The sequence below is a fragment of the Oncorhynchus kisutch genome, linkage group LG30 (genome assembly GCF_002021735.2).
Source record: "Oncorhynchus kisutch isolate 150728-3 linkage group LG30, Okis_V2, whole genome shotgun sequence".
Taxonomy (NCBI): domain Eukaryota; kingdom Metazoa; phylum Chordata; class Actinopteri; order Salmoniformes; family Salmonidae; genus Oncorhynchus; species Oncorhynchus kisutch.
In genome coordinates this window covers 45,553,677-45,578,240 of record NC_034203.2, presented here as the reverse complement: position 1 = coordinate 45,578,240, position 24,564 = coordinate 45,553,677, and the positions used below count along the sequence as shown (strand labels likewise).

At 44.3% G+C, this 24,564-nt stretch overlaps 1 protein-coding gene across 3 annotated transcripts; it reads left to right on the top strand.

Moving 5' to 3' along the window:
* The first annotated feature begins 1,568 nt into the window (after window positions 1-1,568).
* Window positions 1,569-24,475, top strand: slc25a24l (solute carrier family 25 member 24, like). Of its 3 annotated transcripts, XM_031810667.1 has the most exons (10): window positions 1,578-1,888; window positions 2,048-2,174; window positions 4,250-4,337; window positions 4,677-4,788; window positions 6,729-6,888; window positions 11,181-11,320; window positions 12,718-12,828; window positions 20,914-21,078; window positions 22,672-22,810; window positions 24,058-24,475. In XM_031810667.1, exons 1-10 carry the CDS (start codon window positions 1,766-1,768, stop codon window positions 24,225-24,227), a joined length of 1,335 nt encoding a protein of 444 aa, XP_031666527.1. In that variant the 5' UTR covers window positions 1,578-1,765; the 3' UTR covers window positions 24,228-24,475. The 3 variants fall into 3 exon arrangements, 1 of the variants encoding a protein (XP_031666527.1); XR_004206411.1 differs by having other exon boundaries at window positions 1,569-1,888; window positions 6,729-11,320; window positions 12,718-12,848; XR_004206412.1 differs by having other exon boundaries at window positions 1,569-1,888; window positions 6,729-11,320; window positions 12,718-12,848; window positions 20,914-23,910.
* Window positions 24,476-24,564: the final 89 nt, after the last annotated feature.

Sequence of the window (24,564 nt, the reverse complement as noted above, 5' to 3'; positions counted from 1 at the left end):
CAGAGCTGTGGACCCCGTGATATTTATCCACATCCCGATATAGACACACTTTAAACAGCCGTGGCTCCCCTCCTCTTGCGTCGACCCCACCGGTATGCTTTCTCTGCTCGCTGGAATCCAGGGCTCTTTCTAGAACTTAAATGCTGCTGTAGCACGCCATTTCCCATATTCGACTCTTTTTTTTGGATTCATCTGTTGAGGTGCAAAGATTCCGTTTTTTTATGCCTGTTTTTCTGTTTAAACACCCACCTATATGGACTTGGCATCCCAAGTTGAGTGAAAAGAACATTGTAACAGCCTTAGCAGGTTATTATAAGCCTTATAATAAAGGGCTGTGGTTTGGTTAGAGGAGGACATGTCAGGGAGTCGATTGAATATAAATGTAGAAATAGTCTGTTTGGTGTCTTTCCATTCAAGTCATCAGCTATGGTGGTAAGAGGATCCAAATCCAGAGGACTGGCCTCACGTCAAATCAAATGTATTTATCAAGCCCTTCTGACATCAGCTGATATATCAAAGTGCTGTACAGAAACCCATCCTAAAACCCCAAACAGCAAGCAATGCAGGTGTAGCCTGTCCAGGCTTATAACCTCTGACCTGTACCTAATGAGACAGACACTAACCTCTGACCCATAGGCCTACTTCCAGGCTTATATACCTCTGACCTATAGGCCTACTTCCTGGCTTATATACCTCTGACCTATAGGCCTACTGTCCAGGCTTATAGACCTCTGACCCGTACCTATCTGACCCGTACCTATATGACCCATACCTCTCTGACCCGTACCTACATGACCAGTACCTCTCTGACCCGTACCTATCTGACCCGTACCTCTCTGACCCGTACCTCTCTGACCCGTACCTATCTGACCCGTACCTCTCTGACCTGTACCTCTTTGACCCGTACCTATCTGACCCGTACCTCTCTGACCCGTACCTATCTGACCCGTACCTCTCTGACCCGTACCTATCTGACTTGTACCTCTCTGACCCGTACCTATCTGACCCGTACCTTTCTGACCTGTACCTCTCTGACCGTACCGCTCTGAACCGTACCTCTCTGACCCGTACCTATCTGATCCGTACCTCTCTGACCCATACCTATCTGACCCGTACCTCTCTGACCCGTACCTCTCTGACCCGTACCTCTCTGATCCGTACCTCTCTGACCCGTACCTATCTGACCTGTACCTCTCTGACCCGTACCTATCTCAGAGTGATCCCTTCTTGTTACATAACATAAACAGAACTAGGCCTAAATGACCTCTGACCCATCAGCCTACTATGAGCCTCGTCACAAATGGCACAACAGTAGACCTCCGACCCGAGAGTTAGAATGGTACTTTTTCTGTTGTTGTCATGGGTCAAGTCGTCATAGTCTATTTTTATTTGGGGTCCTGGTGGCCCGGCCTCCCTCATCTATTTTAGATCAGTTAAATACACTGACTGGACCAGTGGCCAGTCTGTTCGTCTATGCTCAGCACTACACCTGGTGGACAGTGGTGGAAGTGCAGGCTCATGTCTTGACAGTAGGGCTATCGCGTCATCGTCATCATGTCTATCGCAGTAGAGGAGCATCTACCGCATTGAAGACATGTTCTGTCGGGCTGCCGGTGCTTTGTGACTCAGCGTTCATATGGAGAAAAAAAGAAGATGAAGCACATTGCCTTTGCACTTTAATAGCCTGTAGTTGTAGTATTTGTAGAATTGGTCCTTATTCCATTTCAAATTTTGTAATTAAAAATATATATATTATTGAAGAATCATGGATCAGTTTCGTGGTTTGTTTGTGAAACTAGACAAGAATAACGACGGGTCTATATCTGTGGAAGAACTTCATAATGAGATGAAAAAAACTGGAATTATGGCTGCAGATCAGAAGGCTCAGGTATTTATTTATTACAATATTTGATAACCAATATAAATAAACATATGAGGCCTATTCTAATTTCCCAGCAGCATAGCGGGAGAGTTAACGTGTACGTCTAATGTCTATTCATATGGTGCAACCAAATGATATACTGCCCTTTTTTTAAAACTTTTCCAGACTGTCGTTAATAACTATGACCGAAACAAGGATGGACGTTTAGATTATGACGAATTTCTAAGCTATATGAGTGACAGAGAGAAGAAATGGAGAATTCACTTCATGGCCCTTGACAAGAATAAATGCGGTAAGTGGAATGGTGGTGTAGTCCAATCTTCGGTGCGTAAAAAGCTGTTCGGCTCATCTCAGGGCCCAACCCCGGGACACGGGCATTCCAGTATCATAGACAACATTCTGAGCATGCTTTTGTCTTTGTTTTTGCACAGTAGCACTAGGCCTACATGCAATAGATGCAATGAACAGTCTTTTTTTTTATCACATCATATAATGCATAGCAAATTTGAATTGACGTGACTTAAAGTCCTATATTCATAAATCATATAAACTGAAATGAATAGTTTTCAAGGTCGAATGTATTTACCTAAAGGAGACTTGCATGCATTGTTGTGTTTTTAATGACATATACAGAACACCAGCAAACAGGAAGTTGTGCTGTACTCTTAACACACCTTCAGGACTAGGAGGAGGACTGTCTGTCTGTCTGTCTGTCTGTCTGTCTGTCTGTCTGTCTGTCTGTCTGTGTCTGTCTGTCTGTGTCTGTCTGTCTGTCTGTCTCTCAACCTAACCTGGGTGCTTTGTTTCTGCTCTCTGTTTCAGGTTTGGCATGACCTCACAAACAGACTGTCATTCAGGCTGCTCTTACCCTATCCATTTGAAATGAACTCTTTCTCTGTCTATAGACAACATTAGAAACTCATAAATCAAATCAAATGGTATTTGTCACATGCGTCGAATACAACAGGTGTAGGTTGACCTTACCGTGACATGCTTACTGACAAGCCCTTAATTAAGCATCTCAGAGTAGAAGTGCTGATCTAGGATCAGGGCTTCATTATCCTCTGGTCTGATCTAGGATCAGGTCTTCATTATCCACAGCTCTGGTCTGATCTAGGATCAGGTCTTCATTATCCACAGCTCTATGCTGATCTAGGATCAGGTCTTCATTATTCACAGCTCTGGGCTGATCTAGGATCAGGTCTTCATTATCCACAGCTCTGGGCTGATCTAGGATCAGGGTTTCATTATCCACAGCTCTGGGCTGATCTAGGATCAGGTCTTCATTATCCACAGCTCTGTGCTGATCTAGGATCAGGTCCTTCATTATCCACAGCTCTGTGTTGATCTAGGATCAGGTCTTCATTATCCACAGCTCTGTGCTGATCTAGGATCAGGTCCTTCATTATCCACAGCTCTGTGTTGATCTAGGATCAGGGACTTCATTATCCACAGCTCTGTGCTGATCTAGGATCAGGTCCTTCATTATCCACAGCTCTGTGTTGATCTAGGATCAGGTCTTCATTATCCACAGCTCTGTGCTGATCTAGGATCAGGGACTTCATTATCCACAGCTCTGTGCTGATCTAGGATCAGGTCCTTCATTATCCACAGCTCTGTGCTGATCTAGGATCAGGTCCTTCATTATCCACAGCTCTGTGTTGATCTAGTATCAGGTCCTTCCTGACTGTCCATAATAATCTGGTTCCATACACTCTTAGAAATAGGGTTCATTCTATATAGAACTACTTCCTCTACGAGTGTATGATCTACAAAGCTAAACTGATCGTAGATCAGAACTTCCACTCTGAGACACATGATGAATATGGGCCCAGAAATTCACATTTTACATGATCCATGCTGTTTCTATTCATGTTGTCTTCTCTGACTAGGGGTCATGTTGTCTTCTCTGACTAGGGGTCATGTTGTCTTCTCTGACTAGGGGTCATGTTGTCTTCTCTGACTAGGGGTCATGTTGTCTTCTCTGACTAGGGGTCATGTTGTCTTCTCTGACGAGGGGTCATGTTGTCTTCTCTGACTAGGGGTCATGTTGTCTTCTCTGACTAGGGGTCATGTTGTCTTCTCTGACTAGGGGTCATGTTGTCCTCTCTGACTAGGGGTCATGTTGTCCTCTCTGACTAGGGGTCATGTTGTCTTCTCTGATGAGGGGTCATGTTGTCTTCTCTGACTAGGGGTCATGTTGTCTTCTCTGACGAGGGGTCATGTTGTCTTCTCTGACTAGGGGTCATGTTGTCCTCTCTGACTAGGGGTCATGTTGTCCTCTCTGACTAGGGGTCATGTTGTCTTCTCTGACTAGGGGTCATGTTGTCGTCTCTGACTCGGGGTCATGTTGTCTTCTCTGACTAGGGGTCATTGGCCAGGAGGAAATCATAGATCTGTTCAAGGAGTTAGGAGTGAACATATCAAAGCCGAATGCAAAAAGAATTATACAAATGTAAGAGTGCCTTTCCCCCCCCTTTCTATCCTCTCACTGTTCGCTCTGTCTGTTATTACATTGTAAAAACCTTGTGATAATTTTGATTAATATGTAATAACAAAATTAATTGCATGTATTGACAGACTTAATGTCTAACTTAACACTAATCACACATACACTCCAATGTAATTATTATATTGGGCACAATTTGATCAAGTCTACAACACAGTACAGACCTGTAGAATATGGATACTAAGAGGATCATTAACTTTTGTCAATATGTTTATTAATTAATTGAATATCATCATGCCGTCCCATTATCTTGATTGTTGATGTTGTTGATGTTATTGTTGACAGGATGGATGAGGACAGTTCTATGACCGTGGACTGGGGAGAGTTCCTGCAGCATGTCATCCTCAACCCCGCAGAGAATCTGGGAGAACTGGTCACTTCATGGAAACACACTCTGGTGAGACGCTGAGGCCTGGGTCTTCGTTTCTCTGAGCCTTCATATAGGGTTAATGCCTAGCCTTTAGCTCAGAGGCCTAACACAGTCTTGTAGTGAACAAGAGACCTGTCTGTCACACTGATGAAACCTGGACCTAGCTTCCTAGAGCCCCAACAGCGTGGAGATCATCATTAGACAACGCTCGAAGTGTTTGAGACGAGGAATTGTGTTAGCTCCCTGAGCTAGTGTCTAACACAGTATTGTGGTGTGCAGAGCAGACGAGCAGGATACAAACCCAGACTGTAGTCCAGGGATCATCAATTAGATTCAGTCACAGGCCGATTATTTCTTGAGTGGACAGTCGGGGGGGGGGGGGGGCGGAACATAATTATAAATAAGTTGTAGATGGCAAATTGACCAGAAGAAGTCCAAACAGATGTAATGTTTGACTAAACCAAAACCGTTTCAAACCGTTCTTCCATTTGTATATGATCACGTCTCTCTATTATACCTGGGAATACCTGGGGAAAATAAATTAACATCACCTGGTGATTTTACAGTCTTTCATGTCCAACAATGAAAATTCAAACCCCTGCTGTTGTCCTTGTGCGATGTAGTCTGCTATGTGTGTGTGTGTGTGTGTGTGTGTGTGTGTGTGTGTGTGTGTGTGTGTGTGTGTGTGTGTGTGTGTGTGTGGTGTGGTGTCTTACCTGATGAACGGCACACTCCACCCAGGTGTAGGAGATCATACATTGCATGCTGGGTCTGAAGCCCCTGTTGAAGGAGTCTGTCTGTCGGTTGGTGATATATGTAGTCTTCCTGTCTGTCTGTCGGTTGGTGATATATGTAGTCTTCCTGTCTGCCTCTCTAGGTGATATATGTAGTCTTCCTGTCTGCCTCTCTAGGTGATATATGTAGTCTTCCTGTCTGTCTGTCTGTCGGTTGGTGATATATGTAGACTTCCTGTCTGCCTCTCTAGGTGATATATGTAGTCTTCCTGTCTGCCTCTCTAGGTGATATAGGTAGTCTTCTTGTCTGCCTCTCTAGGTGATATATGTAGTCTTCCTGTATGTCTGTCAGTTGGTGATATATGTAGACTTCCTGTCTGCCTCTCCAGGTGATATATGTAGACTTCCTGTCTGCCTCTCCAGGTGATATATGTAGACTTCCTGTCTGCCTGTCCAGGTGATATATGTAGACTTCCTGTCTGCCTCTCCAGGTGTTTGATGTAGACTTCCTGTCTGCCTCTCCAGGTGTTTGATGTAGACTTCCTGTCTGCCTCTCCAGGTGTTTGATGTAGACTTCCTGTCTGCCTCTCCAGGTGTTTGATGTAGACTTCCTGTCTGCCTCTCCAGGTGTTTGATGTAGACTTCCTGTCTGCCTCTCCAGGTGTTTGATGTAGACTTCCTGTCTGCCTCTCCAGGTGTTTGATGTAGACTTCATGTCTGCCTCTCCAGGTGTTTGATGTAGACTTCTTGTCTGCCTCTCCAGGTGTTTGATGTAGACTTCCTGTCTGCCTCTCCAGGTGTTTGATGTAGACTTCCTGTCTGCCTCTCCAGGTGTTTAATGTAGACTTCCTGTCTGCCTCTCCAGGTGTTTGATATAGACTTCCTGTCTACCTCTCCAGGTGTTTGCCCTCATGTCTACCTCTCCAGGTGTTTGATGTAGACTTCCTGTCTACCTCTCCAGGTGTTTGATGTAGACTTCCTGTCTGCCTCTCCAGGTGTTTGATGTAGACTTCCTGTCTGCCTTTCCAGGTGTTTGATGTAGACTTCCTGTCTGCCTTTCCAGGTGTTTGATGTAGACTTCCTGTCTGCCTCTCCAGGTGTTTGATGTAGACTTCCTGTCTGCCTTTCCAGGTGTTTGATGTATACTTCCTGTCTGCCTTTCCAGGTGTTTGATGTAGACTTCCTGTCTGCCTCTCCAGGTGTTTGATGTAGACTTCCTGTCTGCCTCTCCAGGTGTTTGATGTGGGTGAGAGCCGGACCATGCCCCTGGAGCTGCCCCCGGACCTGTCAGCAGGCTCAGGGGAATGGAGGAGTTTTGTCCTGGCTGCAGGGCTGGCCGACGCCGTGTCCAGAACCCTGACTGCTCCTATCGACCGCCTCAAGACACAACTACAGGAACAATATTATAACCTAAACACTTCTTTAATACAGCTTGATAAAACCCAGTAATACTTTGCATTGCCAGACTTCGTAGTCTCATATTCACATGGTTCAGAAATGAACCCTAACTCTAACTCTAACCCTACAGAAATGAATGGTAGAGACCTACAGGTAACTGTCAAAAATAATGGAAACACTTGAGTAAATGAGGGGTACAACGTATATTGAAATCAGGTGCTTCCACACAGGTGTGGTTCCTGTGTTAATTAAGCAATTAACATCCCATCATGCTTAGGGTCATGTATAAAAAGGCTGTACAGGACATTATTTTGGCTACCATGGCTATGCCTCCATAGGATGATAATGCCTCCATAGGATGACAATGCCCTCATTAGATGATAATGCCTCCATAGGATGACAATGCCCTCATAGGATGACTATGCCTCCATAGGATGACAATGCCCTCATAGGATGATAATGCCCACATAGGATGACAATAGCCCTCATCCACAGGGTACAAGCGGTCCCTGAATGGTTTGATGAGCATGAAAACGATATAAACCATAAACCCTGGCCGTCTCAGTCACCAGATCTCAAACCAGTTAAACACTAACGGGAGATTCTGGAGCGACGCCTGAGACAGCGGTTTCCACCAACAAAACATCAACTGATGGAATTTCTCATGGAAGAATGGTTCCAGACCCTTGTAGAATCTATAGAATGGTGTCGCATTCCTCCAATCGAGTTCCAGACACTTGTAGAATCTATAGAATGGTGTCGCATTCCTCCAATCGAGTTCCAGACCCTTGTAGAATCTATAGAATGGTGTCGCATTTCTCCAATCGAGTTCCAGACACTTGTAGAATCTATAGAATGGTGTCGCATTCCTCCAATCGAGTTCCAGACACTTGTAGAATCTATAGAATGGTGTCGCATTCCTCCAATCGAGTTCCAGACCCTTGTAGAATCTATAGAATGGTGTCGCATTCCTCCAATCGAGTTCCAGACACTTGTAGAATCTATAGAATGGTGTCGCATTCCTCCAATCGAGTTCCAGACACTTGTAGAATCTATAGAATGGTGTCGTATTCCTCCAAGCGAGTTCCAGACACTTGTAGAATCTATAGAATGGTGTCGCATTCCTCCAATCGAGTTCCAGACCCTTGTAGAATCTATAGAATGGTGTCGCATTCCTCCAATCGAGTTCCAGACACTTGTAGAATCTATAGAATGGTGTCGCATTCCTCCAATCAAGTTCCAGACCCTTGTAGAATCTATAGAATGTTGTCGCATTCCTCCAATCGAGTTCCAGACCCTTGTAGAATCTATAGAATGGTGTCGCATTCCTCCAATCGAGTTCCAGACACTTGTAGAATCTATAGAATGGTGTCGCATTCCTCCAATCGAGTTCCAGACACTTGTAGAATCTATAGAATGGTGTCGCATTCCTCCAATCGAGTTCCAGACACTTGTAGAATCTATAGAATGGTGTCGCATTCCTCCAATCGAGTTCCAGACACTTGTAGAATCTATAGAATGTTGTCGCATTCCTCCAATCGAGTTCCAGACACTTGGAGAATCTATAGAATGGTGTCGCATTTGTAACAGTATAACTTTAGACCGTCCCCTCGCCCATACCCGGGCGCGAACCAGGGACCCTCTGCTCACATCAACAACAGTCACCCAAGAAGCATCGCACCACCGCTAACTAGCTAGCCATTTCACGTTAGTTACGCATTCTTCCAATCGAGTTCTAGACACTTGTAGAACAGTAGAGGTTCGTGGGTAAAATAACTGGAAAACCACAAGTCCAAATCCCTATCTCCATCCATGGCTAATTTATGAAAAGGGACAATTTTCGCCAGCTAGCCCCCAGAGAACGACTCAACGAGATGCAACAATTCAAGTTTTTCTGTCAATGAGGTATGCTCTTAATGGGATTTGATGGCAGGCTTGCTAGGTGTAGCTAACATTTCGAGCCCAATGACCCGTGAAAACCTGAAAGGCCTGAAAACTAGCCCAATTTTTTATTTTATTTTTTGCATCAAGAGAGGAGTTGCCATTTATCTAATAAACTATTTTTCCACAACGTTACTGAGTGAATTAAGAAGGAATATTGACTTTATTTTTAACGACATAGGCTAAAATACTACATTCGGTTTTCCATCAAAATAATAATTATATGTGGCAAGAGAAAGAATAAATCACCCTTATTATTAAACTCCAGATCATTTTAAAAGCAATGGATGTTGATTTAACTTGTTTGGACTGTTATGATATAAGGCCGAGGAGGTGTGGTATATGGACAATATTCAGGGCTCAAATCACCCAGGTTATAGTTGGAAATAAATCCTGTTTGCCCATGTGCATAACTATTGATAAATCTGACAGGAGAGTTTGAGTGGTGAAAATTGGACAGAGGATCTCAATCTCTGTAGACGAAACACTTTGACCAACTTAAAATTAAAATAAATGTATTTTTTGGTAATTGTGCCGTTATTATGTGTTAGATGTTAAGACTACAAACCTTTATAAATGGCCCATTTGTGAGATTGACTTGTTATTTCAATAGGCTACTGACTAAAATCTGGGTTTATCCTTTCAATTCAACTTTGAGATGATTTGCTGAGCTAGATGCAGGTAGTTTATGATTGGCCAACATGCCAACATCTAATTTCAGATACAGTGGAGAATGATACATTTATGATAGAGCCATGACCATGATCACAATCGATAACTTCCAGTTTAATTAACTAAACATTGACGTTAATAATTGCACAATAACACAAGGCAACATCAACAAACTAAGTTACAGGCTATTTATTAAGTCTGTTTGCCAGCTCCAGGTAATGCTACACATTGATTTGCAATGCCTCCAGAAATATCGTCATTTCAACATCGTGTACGGTATCAAATGGTAGGCTACAGCATCCTACAATGCCATATAAATGAATAGCCTACTTGATGGCCAACAGATGCAAATGCAGTCTATCATTCTCTATATTAAAGGTCATTTTCATTGTGGACGTTTTCCCATAACAGAACGTTTTCCAATAACAGAACGTTTTCCCATATTACATTTCCGCTCTTGCACAGCGCCTCCAGACTCTATAACTGAGTATGAGTTAAATCCTTCACTTGATACTATTATCGACATTAGAATGCAGTTTACTTTAAACCACCTCTGAGCGAATTTATCTAAAGAGCATCTAGTGCGCCTAAAGTCGTTTTTTCAATGCTTTCTCGTTTTTATATCAATTCTAGCGAAAAGGGAGTCTCCATAGTGACCAATCTAAATAGTATACTTAAACAACCGGTAAAAAAAAGTTGTCACGCCGTAACTCCGCTGCCTCTGCTCTCTCAACCAGTGCTCTCAACACACATACACACCTCTGGCGCTCCCCCTCTTCTCCTCTCAGCCTCTTGCGAATTGAAGGAAAATTACAATTATTATAAATTCTTTTTTAATATTGGTCAATGTTTTGGGGGGGAAGCCTGGCTTCCCTTGGTATCCTTGCATACACGCCACTGTTGTAGAATCTATGCCAAGTGGCATTGAAGTAGAAACTCCCATCTAAGGATCTGTTTTCTTCGGCCAACTATTTACTGTGTTTAAGGGAATCGCTGGATCGATTGCTTTCATTTTACTCCTGCGTCTCTTTCATACTTTGGCTTTTGTGTCTATCGTTATCCCCCCCGTTAACATTACGACTTTGGAAAGGCTTGTCAATGACCTGTCAAACACACCCCGGTAACGGCCGAAATGTGTCCAATGAAATACCTGTCTTTCCGTTGTATCTATAAAAACGACAAAAGATTAATCTGGCATTTAACGCACCATCTCGACACTTACATCACATGAAAGAGAAGAAACACGACTTTATTTAAAAAATAAATGGGAATTGAAAATCATTTATCATTTAGTACAGTTGACATTTTTTTAAAATTAGATGCGATGAAATTAAAGCAATTTCCCCCTCAAAAATGAACACTCGGATTATAGTGATATTATTTTCGGTATGTATAGATAGGTCATGAGGTAGTCTCGACAGTGCAGGTAAGGCGTTTGCAGTCCTATTCCGACCCTTTGTGTTAATGTTTGATATATGCAAATACACCCAGTGTATTTGGACCATCTTTTTCCATTATCCAACTAATGTATTTATTTGAATTGTTTACAAATTCAATGACAGTTGCTAATTGAAGCTCGTGGTTTCTATTGTTTTGGCAGTTACCTGTATGAACCGTGAATCCGTGGACTGGAGACAGAGGTTAATCATTAAAGAAGATATTGTGTGTGTATTTAGGTGTATGGATCCAAGGCGTCCTCCCAGGGATTCAGAGAGCTAAAGGCGGGGGGTGTGAGGTCTATGTGGCAGGGAAACGCTGTGAACGTGCTGAAGGGAACCCCCCAGTCAACTCTGCAGTGCCTCATCTACGCTCAGGTAACACGTAATATACTGTAATAACACAAGGGCCACTGGAGAATTTACAACCAATACGTTCGGATATGGATACTTTACCCTACCCCCCCCCCCCCCCCCCCTCAATTATATTAAATTCAAAGGGATTTATAATAATGATGTGCAAATAGTTAAAAGTACAAAAGGGAAAATAAATCAACCTAAATATGAGTTGTATTTACAATGGTGTTTGTTCTTCACTGGTTGACCTTTTCTTGTGGCAACAGATCTTGCTGCTGTGATGGAACACTGTGGTATTTCACCCAGTAGATATGGGAGTTTATCAAAATTGGATTTGTTTTGGAATTCTTTATTGATCTGTGTTATCTGAGGGAAATATGTGTCTCTAATATGGTCTTACATTTGGCAAGAGGTTAGGAAGTGCAGCTCAGTTTCCACCTCATTTTGTGGGCAGTGTGCACATAGCCTGTCTTCTCTTGAGAGCCATGTCTGCCTACGGCGGCCTTTCTCAATAGCAAGGCTATGCTCACTGAGTGTTACGGTTTTCTAGGTGTGAAGGAGAGTCGGACCAAAATGCAGTGTGTAGATTACGATTCATGTTTAATGACAAACACACTAAACACAAACACTACAAAACAATAAACGTAACGAAAACCGAAACAGCCTATACTTGTGTAAACTAACACAGAACAAGGACATCAGGACACTAAGGACAATCACCCACGACAAACTCAAAGAATATGGCTGCCTAAATATGGTTCCCAATGAGAGACAACGATAAACACCTGCCTCTGATTGAGAACCACTCCAGACAGCCATAGACTTTGCTAGATAACCCCACTAGCTACAATCCCAATACATACACACCAAAACCCCAAGACAAAACACACCACAATACAAAAACCCCATGCCACACCCTGGCCTGACCCAATACATGAAGAAAAACACAAAATACTTAGACCAGGGCGTGACACTGAGTCTGTACATAGTCAAAGCTTTCCTTAAGTTTGGGTCATTCACAGTGGTCAGGTATTCTGCCACTATGTACTCTCTGTTTAGGGCCAAATAGCATTCCAGTTTGCTCTACCTTTTGGTCAAATTCTTTCCAATGTGTCAAGTAATTATCTTTTTGTTTTCTCATGATTTGTTTGGGTCTAATTGTGTTGCTGTCCTGGGGCTCTGTGGGGTGTGTTTGTGTTTGTGAACAGAGCCCCAGGACCAGCTTGCTTAGGGGACTCTTCTACAGATTAATTTCTCTGTAGGCGATTGCTTTGTTATGGAAGGTTTGGGAATCACTTCCTTTTAGATGGTTGTAGAATTTAACGTCTCTTTTCTGGATTTTGATAATTAGCGGGTACGTCTCTCTCTCTCTCTCTCTCTCTCTCTCTCTCTCTCTCTCTCTCTCTCTCTCTCTCCAGATGAAGGTGTACACCCAGCGCTGGCAGCAGGAGAGTCTGTCAGTACAGCAGAGGTTTGGGCTGGGCTGTGTGTCTGGGGCGGTGGCTCATGCTGTCTTCTATCCTCTAGAGGTACCAGAGCTCTATGACAGGTCTGAACTACAGATATACATGCTGTCTTCTACCCTCTAGAGGTATCAGAGCTCTATGACAGGTCTGAACTACAGATATACATGCTGTCTTCTACCCTCTAGAGGTACCAGAGCTCTAAGACATGTCTGAACTACAGATATACAGTACATTCGGAAAGTATTCAGACCCCTTGACTTGTTCCACATTTTGTTACGTTACAGCCAGTTTCTAAAATGTATTAAATGCCCCCCCCCCCCTCATTAATCTACACACAATAATGACAAAGCAAAAACAGGTTTGTAGAAATTTTGCTAATTTGTTAAAACTAAAAAACTAAAATATTACATTTCCATAAGTATCCAGACCCTTTACTCAATGCTTTGTTGAAGCACCTTTGGCAACAGTTACAGCCTCGAGTTTAAATATAAACATGTTTATTTCACCTTTATTTACCCAGGTAGGCCAGTTGAGAACACCTTTATTTACCCAGGTGGGCCAGTTGAGAACACCTTATTTACCCAGGTGGGCCAGTTGAGAACACCTTTATTTACCCAGGTGGGCCAGTTGAGAACACCTTTATTTACCCAGGTGGGCCAGTTGAGAACACCTTTATTTACCCAGGTGGGCTAGTTGAGAAGACCTTTATTTACCCAGGTGGGCCAGTTGAGAACACCTTTATTTAACCAGGTGGGCCAGTTGAGAACACCTTTATTTACCCAGGTGGGCCAGTTGAGAACACCTTTATTTAACCAGGTGGGCCAGTTGAGAACACCTTTATTTACCCAGGTGGGCCAGTTGAGAACACCTTTATTTAACCAGGTGGGCCAGTTGAGAACAAGTTCTCATTTACAACTGCGACCTGGCCAAGAATAAAGTAAAGCAGTGCGACACAAACAACAACACAGAGTTACACATGGAGTAAAACATACAGTCAATAACACAATAGAAAAATCTATATACAGTGTGTGCAAATGAGGTAAGATTAGGGAGGTAAGACAATAAATAGGCCGTAGTGGCTAAGTAATTACAATTTAGCAATTAAACACTGGAGTGATAGATGTGCAGAAGATGAATGTAAGTAGAGATACTGGGGTGCAAAGGAGCAAAAAATAATAATAACAATATGGGGATGAGGTAGTTGGATGGGCTATTTACAGATGGGCTTTGTACAGGTGCAATGATCTGTGAGCTGCTCTGACAGCTTCAGTGGTTTTTGCAATTCGTTCCAGTCATTGGCAGCAGAGAACTGGAAGGAAAGGCGGCAAAGGAGGAATTGACTTTGGGGGTGACCAGTGTAATATACCTGCTGGAGCGCGTGCTACGGGTGGGTGCTGCTATGGTGACCAGTGAGCTGAGATAAGGCGGGGCTTTACCTACCAAAGACTTATAGATGACCTGGAGCCAGTGGGTTTGGCGAACAAGTATGAAGTGAGGGCCAGCCAATGAGAGCGAACAGGTCGCAGTGGTGGGTAGTATATGGGGCTTTGGTGACAAAACGGATGGCACTGTGATAGACTGCATCCAATTTGTTGAGTAGCTTGTTGGAGGCTATTTTGTAAAGGAAATCGCCTTAGTCAAGGATCGGTAAGATACTCCGTTTTACGAGGGTATGTTTTCCAGCATGAGTGAAGGATGCTTTGTTGCGAAATAGGAATCCGATTCTAGATTTAATTTTGGATTGGAGATACTTATTATGAGTCTGGAAGGAGAGTTTACAGTCTAACCAGACACCTAGGTTTTTGTAGTTGTCCACATATTATATCTGAATCGTCCAGAGAAGTGATGCTGGACGGGTGGGTAGGTGGGGGCAGCGATCAGTTGAAGAGCATGCATTTAGTTTTACTTGCATTTAAAAGCAGTTAGAGGCCACAGAAGGAGAGTTGTATGGCATTGAAGCTCGTCTGGAGGGTTGTTAACACAGTGTCCAAAGAAGGGCCAGATGTATACAGAATGATGTCATCTGCGTAGAGTTGGATCAGAGACTCACCAGCAGCAAGAGCGACATCATTGATGTATACAGAGAAAAGAGTCGGCCTGAGAATTGAACCATGTGGCACCCTCATAGAGACTGCCAGGGGTCCAGACAACAGGCCCTCCGATTTGACACACTGAACTCTGTCTGAGAAGTAGTTGGTGAACCAGGCGAGGCAGTCATTTGAGAAACCAAGGCTGTTGAGTCTGCCGATAAGAATGTGGTGATTAACAGAGTCGAAAGCCTTGGCAAGGTCGATGAATACGGCTGCACAGTAATGTATTTTATCGATGGCGGTTATGATATCGTTTAGGACCTAGAGCGTGGCTGAGGTGCACCCATGACCAGCTCGGAAACCAGATTGCATAGCGGAGAAGGTACGGTGGATTTCAAAATGGTCGGTGATCTGTTTGTTAACTTGGCGTTCGAAGACTTTAGAAAGGCAGGGAAGGATGGATATAGGTCTGTAACAGTTTGGGTCTAGAGTGTCTCCCCCTTTGAAGAGGGGGATGACCGCGGCAGCTTTCCAATCTTTGGGGTTCTCAGACGATACTAAAGAGAGGTTGAACAGGCTAGTAATAGTGGTTGTGGCAGATAATTTTAGAAAGAGAGGGTCCAGATTGTCTAGCCCAGCTGATTTTTAGGGGTCCAGATGTTGCAACTCTTTTAGAACATCAGATATCTGGATTTTGGTGAAGGAGAAATGGGGAGGCTACGCAAGTTGCTGTGGAAAGTGCAGGCCTATTGGCCCAGGGTAAGGGTAGCCAGGTGGAAAGCATGACCAGCCATAAAGAAATGTTTATTGAAATTCTCAATTATCGTGGATTTATCGGTGGTGACAGTGTTTCCTATCCTCAGTGCAGTGGGCAGCTGGGAGGAGGTGTTCTTATTCTCCATGGACTTTACAGTGTCCCAGAACTTTTTGGAGTTTGTGCTACAGGATGCAATTTTTTTGAAAGAGCTAGCCTTTGCTTTCCTGATTGCCTGTGTATACTGGTTCCTAACTTCTCATTTACAACTGCGACCCTGACCAAGAATAAAGTAAAGCTTATTGAGTGTAGATTGATGAGGAAAATAAATAATTTAATCCATTTTAGGATAAGGCTGTAACGTAACAGAATTTGGATAAAGGGGTCTGAATGCTTTCCGAATACACTGTGCATGTGGCCTTCTAAACTGGAGAGGTATGAACTACTGATATACAGTGTTAGGCTGCATTCCAGGCTGAATAAGTTAGACTAACAACGATCACGTATATCCTACTAACAGGACATTAAAAACTGTAATATATTATGTTTCACTGAGTCGTGACAGAACGATGACATGAATAACATACAGCTGGCGGGTTTTATGATTTTTCTGGCAGGATAGAACAGTGGCCTCTGGTAAGACAAAGGGTGGGGGTCTATGTATATTTGTAAACAACAGCTGGTGCACGAAATCTAAGGAAGTCTCAAGGTTTTGCTCGACTGAGGTAGAGTATCTCATGATAAGCTGTAGACCACACTATTTACGAAGAGAGTTTTCATCTATATTCTTCGTAGCTGTCTATTTACCACCACAAACCGATTCTGGCGCTAAGACCGCACTCAATGAGCTGTGTAGGACCATAAATATATATCCATAAAGAGGCGGTGCTCCTAGTGGTCGGGGACTTTCATGCAGGGAAACTTAAATCCGTTTTACCTAGTTTCTACCAGCATGTTAAACCATAACTCTTACTGTTTGGCTCAGTTTCAAACCCACTTCCTCTTGAGTCTAGTCCCACCTACTAAGTCGATTTAGTAGGTGGGACTAGACTCAAGAGGAAGTGGGTTTGAAACTGAGCCAAACAGTAAGAGTTAAGGTTACAGCAATGTGCCGTGTTACCTCACTGCCTCCTTTATTCCACACACAGAGACGCATACAAAGCTCTCCCTCACCCCCCATTTGGCAAATCTGACCATAATTATATCCTCCTGATTCCTGCTTACAAGCTAAAACTAAAGCAGGAAGCACCAATGACTCGGTCTATAAAAAAGTGGTCAGATGAAGCAGATGCTAAGCTACAGGACTGTTTTGCTAGCACAGACTGGAATATGTTCGCCACATCAGTCACTGGCTTTATTAATAAGTGTATCGATGACGTCGTCCCCACATTGACTGTACGTACATACCCCAACCAGAAGCCATGGATTACAGGCAACTGAGCTAAAGGGTAGAGCTGCCGCTTTCAAGGAGCGGGACTCTTGTAAGCTTATAAGAAATCCCTCTATGCCCTCCGACGAACCATCAAACAGGCAAAGCGTCAATACAGGGCTAAGATTGAATCGTACTACACTGGCTCCGACGCTCGTCGGATGTGGCAGGGCTTGCAAACTATTACAGACTACAAAGGGAAGCACAGCCAAGAGCTGCCCAGTGACCACGAGCCTACCAGATGAGCTAAATTACTTCTATGCTCGCTTCCAGGCAAGTAACTCTGAAACATGCATGAGAGCCTCAGCTGTTCCGGACAACTGTGTGATCACACACTCCGTAGCCGATGTGAGTAAGACCTTTGAACAGGTCAACATTCACAAGGCCGCAGGGCCAGACAGATTACCAGGACGTGTACTCCGAGCATGTGATGACCAACTGGCAAGTGTCTTCACTGACATTTTCAACCTGTCCCTGACTGAGTCTGTAATACTAACATGTTTCAAACAGACGACCATAGTCCCTGTGCCCAATAACACTAAGGTGAACTGCTTAAATGACTACTGACCTGTAGCACTCACATCTGTAGCCATGAAGTGCTTTTTAAAGCCTGGTAATGGCTCATATCAACACCATTATCCCAGAAACCCTAGACCCACTCAAATTTGCATACCGCCCCAACAGATCCACAGATGATGCCCACTTGGACAAAAGTAACACCTATGTGAGAATGCTATTCAAAGCTCATCACATAGCTAAGGACCCTGGGACTAAACACTTCATTCTGCAACTGAATCCTTGACTTCTTGAAGCCCCCCCCCCAGGTATTAAGGGTAAGGAACAACACATCCGCCACGCTAATCCTCAACACAGGGGTGCTTAGTCCCTCAGGGGTGCTTAGTCCCTTCCTGCGCTCCCTGTTCACTCATGACTGCATGGCCAGGCACGACTCCAAAACCATCCTTAAGTTTGCCGATGATATAACAGTGGTAGGCCTGATCACCGACAACGATGAGACAGCCTATAGGGAGGAGGTCAGAGACCTGGCCGTGTTGTGCAAGGACAACAACCTCTCCCTTAATGGGATCAAGACAAAGGAGCTGATTGTGGACTGCAGGAAAAGGAGGACCGAGCACGCCCCCATTCTCATCGACGGGGCTGTAGTGGAGCAGGTTAAGAGCTTCAAGTTCCTTGTTGTCCACATCACCAACAAACTAACATGGTCCAAACAAACTAAGACAGTCATGAATAGGGCACGACAAAGCCTATTTCCCCTCAGGAGACTGAAAAGATTTGGCATGTGTCCTCAGATCCTCAAAAGGTTCCTCAGCTGCATCATCAAGAGCATCCTGACGGGTTACATCACTGCCTGGTATGACAACTGCTCGGCCTCCGATCTACAGAGGGTAGTGTGTACGGCCCAGTACATCACTGGGGCCAAGCTTCCTGCCATCCAGGACCTCTATACCAGGCATTGTCAGAGGAAGGTCCTAAAAATTGTCAAAGACTCCAACCACCCTAGTCATAGACTGTTCTCTTTGCTACCGCATGGCAATCGGTACCGGAGAGTCAAATCTAGGTCCAAAAGGCTTCCTAACAGCTTCTACCCCCAAGCCATAACACTCCTGAACAGCTAATCAAAGGGCTACCCAGACTATTTGCATTGCCCCCGGCCTCTCTTTTAAGCTGTTGTTTATTATCTATGCATAGTCACTTTAACTCTACCTACAGTTGAAGTCGGAAGTTTACGTACACTTAGGTTGGAGTCATTAAAACTCATTTTCCAACCACTCCACAAATTTCTTTAACAAACTATAGTTTTGGCAAGTCGGTTAGGACATCTGCTTTGTGCATGACACAAGTAATTTTTCCAACAATTGTTTACAGAATTCACTGCATCAGAATTCCAGTGGGTCAGAAGTTTACATCCACTAAGTTGACTGTGCCTTTAAACAGCTTGGAAAATTCCAGAAAATGATGTCATGGCTTCAGAAGCAACTGCACATGGGGACAAAGATCATACTTTTTGTAGAAATGTCCTCTGGTCTGAATTTTTTACAACTATTTGGCCATAATGACCATCATTATGTTTGGAGGAAAAAGGGGGAGTCTTGCAAGCCGAAGAACACCATCCCAACCGTGAAGCATGGGGGTGGCAGCATCATGTTGTGGTGGTGCTTTGCTGCAGGAAGAACTGAAAATTCCAGAAAATGATGTCATGGCTTCAGAAGCAACTGCACATGGGGACAAAGATCATACTTTTTGTAGAAATGTCCTCTGGTCTGAATTTTTTACAACTATTTGGCCATAATGACCATCATTATGTTTGGAGGAAAAAGGGGGAGTCTTGCAAGCCGAAGAACACCATCCCAACCGTGAAGCATGGGGGTGGCAGCATCATGTTGTGGTGGTGCTTTGCTGCAGGAGGAACTGGTGCACTTCACAAAATAGATGGCATCATGAGGAAGGAGAATTATGTGGATAAATTGAAGCAACATCTCAAGACATCAGTCAGGAAATAAAAGCTTTGTCGCAAATGGGTCTTCCAAATGGACAATGACCCCAAGCATACTTCCAAAGTTGTGACAAAATGGCTTAAGGACAACAAAGTCAAGGTATTGGAGTGGCCATCACAAAGCCCTGACATCAATCATATAGAAATGTGTGGGCAGAACTGAATCAGTGTGTGCAATCAAGGAGGCCTACAAACCTAACTCAGTTACACCAGCTCTGTCAGGAGGAATGGGCCAAAATTCACCCAACTTATTCATCATATCATATTGCTCAAATAAACAGCAAACCTGGTTTCAAAAAACAGATAAAGCAACACCTCAGGACACAACGCCTCTCCCCTATTTGATCTAGATAGTTTGTGTGTATCCATTGATATGTAGGCTACGTGTGCCTTTAAAAAGGTATGTAGTTCTGTCCTTGGGCTGTTCTTGTCTAATGATGTTCTGTATTATGTTTCATTCTGACCTTATGTTTCATGTTCTGTGTTCTGTGTTCTGTGTGGACCCCAGGAAGAGTAGCTGCTGCTTTTCCAACAGCTAATGGGGATCCTAATAAAATGTCAAATACTATTACCTCAATTACCTTGACTAACCGGTGCCCCCGCACACTGACTCTGTACTGGTACCCCCTGTATATAGCCTCCACATTGACTCTGTACCGGTACCCCCTGTATATAGCCTCCACACTGACTCTGTACTGGTACCCCCTGTATATAGCCTCCACATTGACTCTGTACCGGTACACCCTGTATATAGCCTCCACATTGACTCTGTACCGGTACCCCCTGTATATAGCCTCCACATTGACTCTGTACCGGTACCCCCTGTATATAGCCTCACTATTCTTATTTTACTGCTGTTGTTTAATGATTTTTTACTTAACTCTTATTTTTCTTAAAACTGCATTGTTGGTTAAGGGCTTGTAAGTTAGCATTTCACTTGTATACTGCGCATGTGACGAATACAATTTGATTTGATTTGATGAAGCCGTTGACTGAGGTGGTGTGCTCCTCTCAATGCCATTGGAGGAATCACGAAATATTTTCCACTCTGCGCTAGCAAAACACGTAGCATCCGCGTCATCTATCCACTTCCATACTGAGCGAGTCACTGGTACTTCCTGCTTTAATTGTTGCTTGTAAGCAGGAATCAGGAGGATAGAATTATCAAATGCAATGTCTGCAATGTAGTTGGCCTGGAACGCGTCCTCAGTCTGAATTCATTCCTGTCTGTGTTATATCATGTGTTGGTGGGGACCAGTTTGGTGCCTTTTATCATTGATTTCTCCAGCGTTGTCAACCGTATACATAACAATTTCTCACTGTCAATACTCAACTTGTAAGAAACACTGGACTGTCTAGCTAATATATCTATTGGTTAAGAACTTAGACCAATGACGTGCTCCCTGCCTCCATCTGCCAGGTGCTAAAGGTGAGACTGAACCTATGGGCAGGTACCTACAGCGGGGTGGTGCAGTGTGCCCGCTCCATCTACAGGAATGAGTCTGCTGCATCCTTCTACAGGGGCTTCAGACCCAGTATCCTCTGTATGATTCCCTACGCTGGGGTGGAGTGTGCCGTTCACCAGGTCAGACAGCCTAACACTCTATCACATCTGTAGTATACTATCTGTAGTGAACTATCTATCTGTAGTGAACTATCTATCTGTAGTGAACTATCTATCTGTAGTGTACTATCTATCTGTAGTGTACTATCTATCTGTAGTGTACTATCTATCTGTAGTGAACTATCTGTAGTGAACTATCTGTAGTGTACTATAGATGATTGGGTACCATTTGGGACTCCATGTACATTCCATTTGAAGTATATTACCATAGAGATCTATGAATTGAGTTCTATATGGGGACTTGTGTGTACTTGTTGGCCTACACACTCCGTTCTTGGACTGGTGAAAACTCTAGCCCTTCTGAGCAAGTTCACACTTCAAGATGGGTATGAAAACATAAAGCAACCTTGTTTTACAGTAATCTACTCCACTCTCTTCCTCTCTCCCCCCATCTCTCTCACATCTGTTAGTCCGTCTTGAGTTGGATATGACTGACCAGGTCAGGCTCCACTCTCTTCCTCTCTCCCCCCTCTCTCACATCTGTTAGTCTGTCTTGAGTTGGATATGACTGACCAGGTCAGGCTCCACTCTCTTCCTCTCTCCCCCCTCTCTCACATCTGTTAGTCCGTCTTGAGTTGGATATGACTGACCAGGTCAGACTTCACTCTCTTCCTCTCTCCCCCCTCTCTCACATCTCTTAGTCCGTCTTGAGTTGGATATGACTGACCAGGTCAGACTTCACTCTCTTCCTCTCTCCCCCCTCTCTCACATCTCTTAGTCCGTCTTGAGTTGGATATGACTGACCAGGTCAGACTTCACTCTCTTCCTCTCTCCCCCCTCTCTCTCACATCTCTTAGTCCGTCTTGAGTTGGATATGACTGACCAGGTCAGACTTCACTCTCTTCCTCTCTCCCCCCTCTCTCTCACATCTCTTAGTCCATCTTAAGTTGGATATGACTGACCAGGTCAGACTTCACTCTCTTCCTCTCTCCCCCCTCTCTCTCACATCTCTTAGTCCGTCTTGAGTTGGATATGACTGACCAGGTCAGACTTCACTCTCTTCCTCTCTCCCCCCTCTCTCTCACATCTCTTAGTCCGTCTTGAGTTGGATATGACTGACCAGGTCCACTCTCTTACTTTCCCCACCCCCTCTCTCTCAACTGTCAGTCCATTTTGAGTTGGCTATGACCAACCTGTTCAGAGAGCCCAACATGAACTATATCAACCTTATTTTATTGTTTATCTGCGTGCCACAAGATTGTGTTGTTTGCCCTCTGAGCAAAAGCCTGTGAATGAAGGAGGCCTGAGTTCAAACCCATTGATTTGACATCAATCTAATGGGTATCCTATCACTGACTCTCCTCTCTCTCCTTTCTCTCTCTCTCCTTTCTCTCTCTCTCTGTATCTCTCTGTCCCCCTCTCTCTCTCTCCTTTCTCTCTCTCTCCTTTCTCTCTCTGTCCCCCTCTCTCTCTCTCCTTTCTCTCTCTCTCCTTTCTCTCTCTGTCCCCCCCTCTCTCTCTCCTTTCTCTCTCTCTCTGTATCTCTCTGTCCCCCTCTCTCTCATTTTCTCACCTCCCCCTCTATCTCCCCCCCTCTCTCTCCCTCTCCCGCAGTCCATTGTGACCTGGGCTAAGACCCAACAGGACTACAGCAGTGACTCCCAGCTCTTCTTTTTCAGTTTTGTGGCCTTCTCTGCTGGACAGATGAGCAGCTATCCTCTAGCTGTGATCAGGACCCAGCAGCAAGCTCAGGGTAACGGTCGATCCATGCAAAGAACAATAAGCAGGAACATTTTCATTCAATTAAAATAAGCCACTCATTTATCTGTTTCAATGAACTCTGCATGTAACTTTTCCTGACCATGTGATCTAACCAGAACACCCACTGTCTCTAGGGCCATGTGACACTGTCGCTAGGGCCATGTGATCTAACCAGGACACCCACCATCCCTAGGGCCATGTGATCTAACCAGGACACCCACTGTCTCTAGGGCCATGTGATCTAACCAGGACACCCACTGTCCCTAAGGCCATGTGATCTAACGAGGACATCGTCCCTAGGGCCATGTGATCTAACCAGGACATCGTCCCTAGGGCCATGTGATCTAACCAGGACACCCACTGTCCCTAAGGCCATGTGATCTAACGAGGACATCGTCCCTAGGGCCATGTGATCTAACGAGGACATCGTCCCTAGGGCCATGTGATCTAACCAGGACACCCACTGTCCCTAAAGCCATGTGATCTAACCAGGACACCCACTGTCCCTAAGGCCATGTGATCTAACGAGGACATCGTCCCTAGGGCCATGTGATCTAACCAGGACACCCACTGTCCCTAGGGCCATGTGATCTAACCAGGACACCCACTGTCCCTAGGGCCATGTGATCTAACCAGGACACCCACCATCCCTAGGGCCATGTGATCTAACCAGGACACCCACTGTCCCTAGGGCCATGTGATCTAACCAGGACACCCACTGTCCCTAGGGCCATGTGATCTAACCAGGACACCCACTGTCCCTAAGGCCATGTGATCTAACGAGGACATCGTCCCTAGGGCCATGTGATCTAACCAGGACATCGTCCCTAGGGCCATGTGATCTAACGAGGACATCGTCCCTAGGGCCATGTGATCTAACCAGGACACCCACTGTCCCTAAAGCCATGTGATCTAACCTGGACACCCACTGTCCCTAAGGCCATGTGATCTAACGAGGACATCGTCCCTAGGGCCATGTGATCTAACCAGGACATCGTCCCTAAGGCCATGTGATCTAACGAGGACATCGTCCCTAAGGCCATGTGATCTAACCAGGACACTCACCGTTCCTAGGACCAGAAGTGTGTCTTGGTCAGTTTATATGATCACGATATGCTCCTCCTGTCCCAGATTAGAATTGTGTCACTGTAGTCTGTGAGGTACAGTGTACCATACTGTACATAACTTACTGGATGTGATGTGTCCATAACAGGCTATTCTTACTTCCTTGTCTTACAGCTTTCAGTTCAACTTCACCCACAACTTTTCTTCAGGGGTTCACAGGCATCTATGAGAGACATGGAATACGAGGATACTACAATGGGATGGGGGCCAGTTTCGTCCGGGCGATTCCATGCGCTCTGTTAAACTACACCTTGATGAAGAAACTAGACACAATGCTTTCCTGATTTCAGAGTCATAGTTAATTATAATTTGTTGTAGGTTTTTGTGAATGATTTTATGTAATACTCTGTACAAAACAACAACCTTTAAACTTGATGCCATTGTCAATAAACTGTCCCAAAATACTTCAAATTGCAATGAACTACCAAATATACAACCAAAGGACTGTTGTTGGAGGGCTGATTGGGGCCCAATCTCCAGCCTGACCAATCCTTTGTTGACCCCTATTGTCATTAAATCAGTGTGAAGTATCTATGGCCTTCTCCTTTGCCTTTCTTTCAAAAACATTTGTGCAAAAACTAGAGTAATGTTTTAGACTCTAAATTACAGTGCAGTGTGTGC